Here is an 11,451-nt window from a genome sequence, read left to right as displayed (position 1 = left end):
ATTTCTGGCAGAAGTGAGTTGGAAAGGACAAACACACAATATCACCAAAAAACATGAAAGAGATTAGGAAAAACTTATTCACGGACACACGGTTATTAGAACACAATTTCCTACCAGTAATAGTGGTAGGACTCAAATCTGTAATACCTTTTAAAAGAAAAGTGAATAAATATTCAAAACAGAAGAAGGAGGGTATGGAATTAGGACAATGCTGATAATTCTTTAGACAGTTGATACATGTATAACGGGCCAAATGTTTTCTTATATGGTGTCACATTCTGAGATTATAATTTAATATTAGCAACAATATAGATGCAATTTGGTAATTTACATTTTGAGAATGTTTAGCATACTGTGCCACTTCTATTAACACATCTGAAGATTGAGACACTTTAACTTCATTTTTAAATTAACATATATATATAAACTTTGTGTGCCAAAGAAATAGCAACTACTCATCAATATTTCAATTAGAAATGTGAGGTTATAAATCCAGTTTAAAATCTAACAATGTAATAAATAAAACAAACCTATTGGATTTGAAATAAAGATAAACATTAGAAAATACGTATACATTTTAGAATCAATGAATAATAACAATTTTTTTTGTCAGAAAACTGTTTCCAATAATGTAACCAACAATATTAGGCACAATTTCTGTGTAAACGATGAACCTCAAGATACTATGTAGATACGACTCAGTTTTAACAAGTCAAAATGCAAATAGTATCTCAGTGAAGCTCTCAAGTTTTAGCTGGTAATTTATTACAAAAAAGGAGCACAGCCAAAGAAACAAGACATATATATAGTGCCAGTCTACATTTTACAACACTGTATCACTCACATCTATCGATACTTTTTATAAAAGATGCTAGACTAAAAAGCTTTAAACTGTTTAAAAATTCTAGTACCGCTTGTTGCAAACTACAGTAATAAAAATGCAAGCTCTTACCTATCAGTTTGAGGTTTGTGATCAACTGTTCACATATAGATTTCAGTTAAAGACATTAAGCAAATAATTTAAATGCCAAATATGATTAAATACAATCTCCTTCAGATGTATTGATTCTGAGAGGTCTGATGGTACAATCTATTGTATAAAACTCTGTTGACATCTTGCAATTAACAATTTTAACAAGAAGAATAAATGAAAAATATACAAAAAAAAGATAATGATTTTGGTTTTCTCTTTTTTTTGTGTAAATTGTAATTAATCGCATAAAGTGGAAAAGAACGTCCAAATGTAGCTTGAAACAGTTCATTAGTTCATATGAAAACGGTGTTCTCCTCTTGTTATGTGTGAAGAGAATTCATATCTATCCTGGCTTCGGTACCCACACATGTTGCACTCAAAGGGATCACGGAATCCATGGCACCCCATATGTATTGTAAACATCACATGATCCAGGAAAAGTACCCTGCAGTGTTCACATTTATACACTTTCACATGTTCTCCTTCACTACTAATCACTTTGATGATTTCTTGATTGGATTCCATACCTGCTCTCATAATGTCATAGGATCTAGGGTCTTCTTTTACTAAAGACAGACCATTTCTTGCCTGTGGAGCTACGTGATTTGTCAGGTAAATCAGGTTGTTTCGTTCTTCATTATTGCTCTCAGTATCTGTGGAATCAGGGCAGCTGTTGTTTGGAGATGGTTCTCTTTCTGATGACTGTGATTTTGTTTTCGAAATAAGCACTACGCTTTCTACGACACCATCTTGGCTTGCGGCACTGTTAGCATGACTCTGTGTATCTGAATGCGTTTTATGCATGGTGTACATGTTGCTTATTACTGGTATCACTTCAGAGCCTCCAGCAGGAGTTTGGACAAGAGGACGCAAGGATTCAGCCCCTAGATAATTGATAGCATTGTTAATTGCTTGATCCAAAACATGAGTCTGCATCATCTCACTCTCCTTTTCATAATTTGAATTAGCGTCATACTGAAGCTCTGAAATATCAAGCTGCAGCTTCTTTTCACCTGTGTAATTAGCATATGAACAACCAATACAGTATTACTTTACACAGACTGGATAAACAGCAGACTTCCTGTTATAAAAATAACGGATCCTGCAGCTGTAACACTTGCATAAACCATAAAATTGCTTATTCTGAAAAAAAAGTCAACACAAAGATTAAACTGTTTCACTAGTACTAATATTAGATATTGAGATATAATGTGATCTAGGTGCTTTCACTAATTAAAATTGACTTGCATTTCAATATTGGTAGCAGAACTACAATAGCTAATGATGTATTTACCAAGAATAGTGCCAATTATTAATTTACTTTATTTACTAACAAATGTATTTCCAAATAAAGCAAATTAGTACCAATGTTCTCACAGAGAGGCAAGTACAGCAACAGAGGGGGTTTAAACAAAAATAGCAGGTGGAGAGATGGGTCTTACAGCATATGGATGAGTGGTTAAGAAAAGATTCGGTGAAGAGGCAAAGTAATCTAAAATGCCGTATTATTGGGTAGATACAGAGTGATATGCCTTAGGCAGGCAGGAGAGGTTATGTAAAACTGAAATAAAGATAGTATATGAAAAAAGGAAAAAGGAATTAAACTAGAATGGGTTTGAGTTCCTGTATTTTTTTTTGCCAATGTGGAAAGAATTAAAGACTATTTATGTGAGTGAAACTAATTGGCAAATGTCAGCAGAAATTCTCTAAGGGAAGGTTGTGCTTGATGAATTTAAATAATTCCTAGAATTAGAAATCCTAGAATTTATAAACGACGAGGACAAAGTAACTGTGGTACATCATATTTCAGAAGGCATCTTGTAAGCTATCCCATAGAAAATATGTTATCAAAATTAAATGAATTATATCAAAGAAACCCATAGTGAATGTTCAGGATTAGAAATCAAATAGTATCAGTAGCACCAATCTTGGTACTTATTCTCTGTTTTATTTTTAATAATAAATTGCATGCAGGCAGCTGATTATTGTTATTCTGATGATACCAAATTAAGGGGCATGGTAAACTCTGAGGAAGATTGTTGACGAATAGTTTTGTGAAGTGAGCAACTAAGTGTTGGATACACTTCAATTCAATGGATTATCATTTAAGTTTTTGAATAAAGGACACAGTGGCACGGTGGCTCAGTGGTTAGCACTGCAGCCTCACAGCACCAGGGTCCCAGGTTTGATGCCAGCCTCGGGTGACTGTCTGTGTGGAATTTGCACATTCTCCCCATGTCTGATTGGGTTTCCTCCCACAGTCACAGGTAAATTGGCCATGCTAAATTGCCCATAGTGCAAGGTGCATCAGTCAGAGGGAAATGGGTCTGGGTGGGTTACTCTTTGGAGGGTTGGTGTGGACTGGTTGGGCCAAAGGGCCTGTTGCTACACTATAGGGAATCTAATCTAAAAAGGATGCTTTTCCTAAATGGTAAGATTCTTAATACATTGAAACAATATAGGTAGAAGCTACTTGATCTTTGAAGGGATGAGTACAAGTAAAAGAGGCTACAAAAAGACAAATAGATTTCTGAGGCTTCCAGATTGGAGCGCCCAGAATATAAAACAAGGAAGTGAGTTTGAACTTTTACAATTCATTGGTTAGGCAACAGTTGGAGAGTTGTGAGCAGCTGTTTGCCTGTAATAGGGTGGTGGTGAGAAGCATAAAAAGGAGTATTCAAGGTTCACTAAAAAGAGAGAATCTATTCATAATGAAAGACTCAAAAAGTGGATTTTCTTGGGGTTGGAACAGAGATAATGAAGGGAAAAATCTGACGACTATTTACAAATTATAAATAGTTTTAGGAGGATAAATAATGACAGACTGCTTCCAGTGGCTGGCATATAGTGTAAGCTGAACTAGAGGGGAGATAAAGGAAAGTCTTTACAAGGTTGGGTGCTTATTGGAACCTGGAAATCTAAAATATGACTGGCTTTTAGAAAACAAATATATGTAAGTATGTAAGGATGTAGAAACATAACTGGGAAGTGGTTTAAAATAAAGTGCTCTTGTTGAAGTACTGGACTTAACTCAGACACGAAGACCATTGATTATACATTCCTGATGTTTTTTCCGTCTTGTAAAGCATGTTCAAAGTATTCCAGTTTTTCAAATTGTTTTAATATAGTAAATTGATGCTTTCGTTTTTATCATTATGAATTAATTCACAATCTTTTAATGCTGGCAACTTGATCAGGTAAGTTATTTCTCACCTTTTCCCCAATTCACAAAATATTCAGTCAATGCAGTATGATCATATTTTACTTTTAATATCAAGTAAATAAAAGGCACAAAATTGTTGAAACTCATATCATGAGTGCAAATATGAAATGAATAAACTGAAGAAACTAAATTCAAATTTAAACATCAAAAATAGCTGTTTCAAACCAGTGTTCACTGCTGTGCAACTTGTGTGACACAGCTAGTTACTTAATGAGTATTGCGACCAAATATTTATGCTTACCAACAAACTTTTGTGGCATTGAACTTTTGCGTTTTGCAACATTGCTTGCAAGTCTGTCCAGTACCATAGCTCTTTCTGATCCCATCTTGCATACTCCTTCAGTTAAATCATGTGATTTGTTGTCTTCTTTCACTGTGAAACAAAAGAAAAATTAAAATCCATTTATAATTGAATAAGTAAAGCTTGCTGGTTCAGCAGGTTGAAATAACTATGTCACAACTAATTATTTTCATTAATTAGTTACTTGGCTCATCCAGCCTTTCAAACTGACAGCATTTTGTCCCAATCAGAAAATAACTTACACTGTCAAATCCATAAGAATCAGAAACACTGAAAGCACAGCATTGATTAAAAACAAGTCAACCACAGTGGTAGCAAATAGATAGACAAAGTAATTTGCATGTTTCTGGTAAATTTTTGTCCTGATCGTTTAGTAAGCTATGGTGAAGAAATGACCTTACGTTGCATTACGACAGACATTTCCCCCTGAGTCTGGAAGAACAGGAAAGGAACAAGAATTTACAGAATATTTTGCAGCTCAGTAAAGAATAGCAATATTCTAGTGGCAGCACCTCAGACATTGTATTAATCTCAGATTCATCAACATAGTCCAATAGTCTACTGCAACTAAATCATAAGAAAAATATGATTTTTCCCCACTTATACTGGGGAAATACGTAACTACACATCTGCTAGTATGCTGATATATATTGAATGCAATTTAGGCCAGAGATTATACTGTCTAAGGATAAACCAAAACAAAAGCAGCAGTTGGAAATAAACTTGTTTTCGAACATAATTATTCCCAACTGCCTACCCTAATTAACATAAATGGATAAAATAGGTAATCAGAGATTATGAAAATTATTTTTCAATAGTATTAGGGATTAGGCAAGATGAAAGCTTAGACTTGCCCCATGACAGAGAGGCAAATGGTGGAAGTGGCTTAAAATTGTAAGTCCCATTGTGAACGTGGTACTTCTGATTTTTGCAGGTGCAGGAATGGGGACGGTGCACTCTGATCTTCCTGAATGCACATTTTACAGAAGCAGCTCGCCATTCAGCTCAGTAACTGGCTCAATTGATATGGAATGTTATTTTAAATTCATTAGTGGGATGTGAGCATCATCAACTAGCTCAGCATTTATTGCCCACCCCTAAATGCCCTTGTTAAGATCTGTCCACATTACTGTGAGTCTGTAATCATGTGTCAGCCAAACCAGATAAGGAATAGCAGATTTCCTTTCCTAAAGTACATTAGTGAACCAGATGGATGTTTACATGAATTGACAAAAGTTACATGGTCACATTTAGGTTAGCTTTCTTTTAATTCCAGATTTTATTGAATTCAAATTTCAGCAACTGCCAGGGTGGGATTCAAAGCCATGTCCACAGAACCTTAACCTGGATTTCGGGATTAGTCCAGTGGCATTACCACACAACCACTACACTTGTGCTCCCCTCAAATCTTGGCAGTTTTAGAGTGTGAAACCCAATGTTTGCAGATTAGATGCTATAAGAGCAGGCCTGGACTTTATGGATTTATTTGGATGGCCACATTACCCCTGTGGACAGGTAAGGTACCCCTTTGTATCAGGTTCCAGGACTCAGGTGCCTTTGGGTATGTTGGGTCTCCTGTGTAGGCATAAGTGTGAGCAAAAAGTGCATAAACCTAATACTGTCAAGCCTATTGGAACTGTCAGCAGACCTGTAAAAAATAACTGTCACAACTGCCCAAAGCACCTGTTAAAAGGCCCTATCAAAAATGTCAAGAGGTTCTGTCAAAGGGAACTCTCAACTGGAACTATCGAAGCAGTTGTCCATATAATACCGACTATGAGATGCCATACTGAATCAAAAGCCTGTTAAAGAAATCTGCCAATAGGAGCTGTCAAAAATATTAAAGGGAGCTCTTAAGAATTGCCTGTCAAATGTACTATAAAAGCAAGGTGTAAAGGCATTTAAGACTCGTACATGTTATACCTTTAGCAAAAAAAAACTGTCGACAGCATTAAAAATTATTGTTTATTATCTCACTGCCTGTTAACATAAAGTATGTCGGCTTCCATTATTAGTGTTGATGACAGATTACACAACTGTCCATTTTCACAGTAGGGTGCCTGTAATTTATCAGTTTAATTGACAATTACTAGTGGTTATGGCCTCTTGAAGTGGGATGTTGCTTTAAAGGATGAATGAAATGTTGTTTTAAGGCTTTATTTAGTTGAATGAATATAAATATCAGATATTGGCTTTTGTGGATTAAGGTGCTTTCTCTAGTATAGTCAAGTCAATAATACATTTTATTTGTGCAGAATTTTGTTCTATCTCATCTCTGCATGGGTCAAGAGGTCTGACTATAGTGGTTATGAGGTGATTTGGCTTGAAATGTGGAAGAATAAAAGGTGAGCGTGGGCAGTAAGTTGTCACAGGAACTGTAAAGGGGCAGGGTTAACACGAAGGGCATATGGGGTCATGTGAAATGGTCCAATGAACATAGGTTGACTTGGAGGGCATGTGGAATCATGGAGAATGGCAAAGGGGCATGGGTTTTCATGTAGGGCATGTAAGGTCACAGGTTGGCATCAATGGGCCATGGGAATTATGTTGTGGAATAGGGTGTGAAAGACTATAGCTGGAGGGATTTCTTTTGTTTTATTCTTTTTTTAAATTAAACAAGACAATGCCAGAGCATGAAGGCAGACCTTCTCTGTAGCCAGTCACTGCACCCAGAAGCCTTTACTTTTGATCTAGTGTCATCCAACCTGTCTCCCAAGAAGTCTTACCAATCATGAGTAAAAATCTGACTTGCCAAGCTTGCATTTGTGGAGCTCAATGCTGTGCTTTAAGCCTGGGCTTGTGAACTTGTTAAAACAATGTTCCACCCATCTCCATTTCACTTCTTCTGCCCAAACTATTAAAACTGTCCTCTCTGCTTCCTTCATCTAAATCTCTTCAGCTTGGTTTAAAGATTTGCCACTGCCTACTAATTTCACTCTGTTAAAAATTGCATCGAAGCGGAGATCTTTGTGGGGTTGGGTACATCCAATGACACTCAAAAACAGGATCTGAATGGCCCCTGCCTATTTACAACAGTTGGGGAATGAAGGTGAGAGTGGGTAACTCACATATGGGGAGATATCCAAACTCAGCAGGACCATTGGAACCCAGTGACCTGTTTTTGCTGGAGTGACAGTTTAATAACACAGTATAGAATCCCTACAGTGTAGAAAGAGGTCCTTTGGCTCATTGAGTGTACACCGACCCTCCAAAGAGTATTCCACCCAGACCCAACCCCTATCCAATCCCCATTATCCCAGATATAGCATAGCCAATCCACCTAACCTGCACATCTTGACCATGGGAGGGAACTGTAGCACCCAGAGGAAATCCATGCAGATACAGGGAGATGTGCAAACTCCACACAAACAGTCACCCAAGACTGGAACTGAACCCATATATGAGTTGCAAATTGTACATGAGTTACATATTTTTACAGCAGGTGTAAATGTACATGAAGGGTGGTTACGGTGTGTGGAATTATTGACTTATCAAGTTATTTAAATATCCTACCCTTGAAACGTTGAAAGCAAAACAGTCTACCTGTGTCTGTATTTGGAAAAGAAATTTGGTGCATGAAGTTTCTGTGTTTGTTAATAAAACCCTAAGCACCATTATTATGTATTTATTACTACTCGACTGCTTACAAATCTATTAGCACCACAATTGGTTTGGGGTGGGGGAGGGGTTTCATCAGTTTGCTTCTTTCCATTTCAACTATGATTATATTTTTACTAAATTCTGTTCTCTCCTACACCTCCTGATTTACGGATTTTACAGGAATGATTTTGTATCCCTTACAGATAATTAATCCAAATAATAACATACAAGTGTTATAAAACAGTATCATAGGGATTGATATAGCCTCCAGTTGCCTATAAACCAATTCTATTCTGTAATGTGGAACCAGTGACAGCTGGCTGCATTTACATTTCAGATAGATATGATTGCTGAAGGTGTAAACCATAAATTCCAGGTGATTTCTCCTTGTCTTTCTGCAGTATTCCAGTTAAACCAGGAATACAGCCATTTTGCAGCTTCCCTTACAGTCTCCCACCAAAATTAGGTAAGGTGACTGAGAAAGTACCTACAGAATTTCAAAGCCAGAGTTCTTAAACAGCCACGTATTAAGTAAAGGAAAGCAAATCATTTAAAAAGTTCTTTTAATGTCCTCAAACTATTGGATTCAGTGAAATACTCCTGAATCACTACAGCTATACAAAGAAAAAGAAAGATTTCCATTTACTTAGCACTTTTGACAGTTACTGGACATTTCGTAGTTCTTTACAACCAAAGAAATCCTTTCTCAGTGGGCACTGCCATAACGTAGGAACCATGGTAGCAATGTTAAACTGACCAGATAATCTGTTTCTGTCATTTTGATTAAGGGATAGGCATTAAACAGGACACTGAAGTGAACACCTCTACTCCTCACAATTCTTGAGCAGGTAGTTGGAACTTCAGTTTAATACCTCCTCTTAAAGATGGCATCTCCAACAGTGTAGCATTTCGTACTCCTGCGCTGAAGCGGGAACCTGAATCCATCACTGTTTCACTCAAACAGTGCTGTGACAGACAATTGATGGTGAAGAACCTGGTATTTTTATTTATTAGAAAACCAGCTTTTTGAGTGATTGACATGCTATTGCTTTTCCTCAGCAGCGATATTTAAGATGATATCCACCCTTCACACACACAGTTTTCCATTTAAGAGAGTTTGTTGCTAAATCGATGATCAGCAGCTCTATGGTTCCAGCACCAACAGAAGGAGTGATAGCTAGTATTGGGACTACAGACAGTATGCAAAGCACATCTCCTAAAAGGAAACTAGATACCAAGTTAAGTAAGGGGAGCATTTTGTGGGGACCAGGCTTGTTGAGGAGCCTAAGCAACCAAGTTTGGAAGGCCAGGATGGATGATAAATGGGCAAATATTATCCAAGGCCTGTAAAGGAAGACCTATTCCCTTGCACGGCATAGGCCTGCAGTTACTTGTCCATTCAAGGGCATCAAATGGGCCACGGAAAATGCCCGAGTTACTTAATATCATGACCAACTGCTGACAAATTTCTAACAGGTTGAAGACAGACATGTAGATAGCAGGAAAGGAAAGTATTGGATTTTGAAAACCTCATTGCCACCATCAAAGCAATAAGTGAGAGCCTCTTTCATCTATTTCCCTGGTCTTCATACTTTCAGCTAGTGGAAACAACTTTCCTTGGTCCACCTTACCCAAACCTAACATAATCTGGCATTCCTTTGTCAAATCTTCCATACATGCCCTTTCCCTAAATCTTCCTAACAGGACTATAAGGTTAATACAGGAGTAATGGTCCCAGTGATGGAGGAGTCCAGAACCAGGGGTCATGGTTTAAAGATACAAGTTGGCCATTTAGCATTGAGAGAGTGGTGAGCCTGTGGAATTTTTCATCACAGAAAGTGGTTGAGAGTGAAACATTGAATGTTTTCAAGAAGGAATTAGATTTAGGACTAACTCTTAAGGCTGAAGAGATCAAAGAATATGGAGAGAAAGCAGGAACAGGATAGTGAATTGGATGGTCAGCCATGGTTAGACTGAATGGCAGAGCAGGCTCAAAGGGCCCGATGGTCTAGTTGTGCTCCTGTTTTCTATGTTTCTATATATGCTACATGGAGAACAAACTCATCTTCTCATTGCCTACTTTATTGCTTTTGTACTCAATACTTCTATTTGTTATATCCATGTTCCCATGCAATTTGCAAATCATTCTTGCACTATCAAAGGTCATTGCTCTGTAATGGGAATTCAGTGCCTCTCAGCACCGTTGTTGCTTTACCAGCTGAGGATTTCAAGCATTCTCTGTTTTCACTCTTTCAACATGCCCTGCCATCTTCAGAGATTTATGCACATGAACTGTCAGACCCCTATATTTTGGCAAACATTTTCGAACTATGCCAATAGATCAATATTGCCTCTTCCTTACCCTTCTGCTAAAATGCTGTAGGGCACATGTCTCTGTATTAAATTCCATCTATCACTTGTCTTCCCATTCCATTAGCCTATCTATGTCCTGTTAACATTGACCCATCCGCAACATCAATAGCCATCTCTTTTAAGACTTGAGGATGAAGTCCATTAGAATACCAGGGCTCATCAACTTGCAGTTCTAGAAGTACAGCTTTCCTACTGATTAGAATTTCCTCAAATTGTCCTTTCCTTTCCACTCCTGATTTAAAGATATAACTGGGATGTTTTTGTGACCTCTGTAGTGAGGACAGAAATAAAATATTTGTTGACGTCATCCACAATTTCTTTTAGATTACTTACAGTGTGGAAACAGGCCCTTCAGAGGGGGTGGTGTGGCACTGTTAGTCAAGGACAGTATTACAGTTGCAGAATGGACATTTGAGGACTTGTCTATTGAGGTAGTATAGGCTGAGGTTAAAAACAGGAAAGGAGAGATTGCACTGTTGGGAATTTTCTGTAGGCCTCCAAATAGTTCCAGAGATGTAGAGGATAGGATAGCAAAGATGATCCTTGATAGGAGCGGGAGTGACAAGGTAGTTGTTTTGGTGGACTTTAACTTTCCAAACATTGACTGGGAATATATAGTTCAAGTGCCTTAGATGGGTCGGTATTTGTTCAATATGTGCAGGATGGTTTCCTGAAACAGTACGTAAACAGGCCAACAAGGGGCGAGGCCACATTAGATTTGGTATTGGGTAATGAACCTGGGTGTTGGATTTGGAGGTAGGTGAGCACTTTGGTGATAGTGACCATAATTCAGTTATGCTTACTTTAGAGATGGAATGGGATAGGTATTTACCACAAAGCAAGAGTTATAACTGGGGGAAAGGCAATTACGATGCGATTGGGCAAGATTTAGGATGGGTAGGATGGGGAAGGAAACTGCAGAGGTTGGGCATAGTTAAAATGTGCAGCTTATTCAAGGACCAGCTATTGCAGACCCTTGAC

General features: G+C 37.7%; 1 protein-coding gene across 4 annotated transcripts in view; it reads right to left on the bottom strand.

Annotated features, from left to right (window-relative positions):
* Positions 1–1,081: 1,081 nt before the first annotated feature.
* ikzf1 (IKAROS family zinc finger 1 (Ikaros)) overlaps positions 1,082–11,451 on the bottom strand; it is an 85,799-nt gene continuing 75,429 nt past the window's right edge. For 3 of the 4 annotated variants that reach the window (XM_060825486.1, XM_060825489.1, XM_060825488.1), the window contains exons 7-8: positions 4,438–4,569; positions 1,082–1,986 (exon numbers count right to left, since the gene is read on the bottom strand). In XM_060825486.1, the coding sequence (XP_060681469.1) occupies positions 1,262–1,986; positions 4,438–4,569 (857 nt within the window). In that variant the 3' untranslated portion in view covers positions 1,082–1,261. The remainder of the gene's footprint in view (positions 1,987–4,437; positions 4,570–11,451) is intronic. The other variant, XM_060825490.1, reaches the window with a different exon arrangement.

This window comes from Hemiscyllium ocellatum, chromosome 5 (assembly GCF_020745735.1).
Source record: "Hemiscyllium ocellatum isolate sHemOce1 chromosome 5, sHemOce1.pat.X.cur, whole genome shotgun sequence".
In the NCBI taxonomy this organism is placed as follows: domain Eukaryota; kingdom Metazoa; phylum Chordata; class Chondrichthyes; order Orectolobiformes; family Hemiscylliidae; genus Hemiscyllium; species Hemiscyllium ocellatum.
This window is presented reverse-complemented; position numbering and strand designations above follow the sequence as displayed.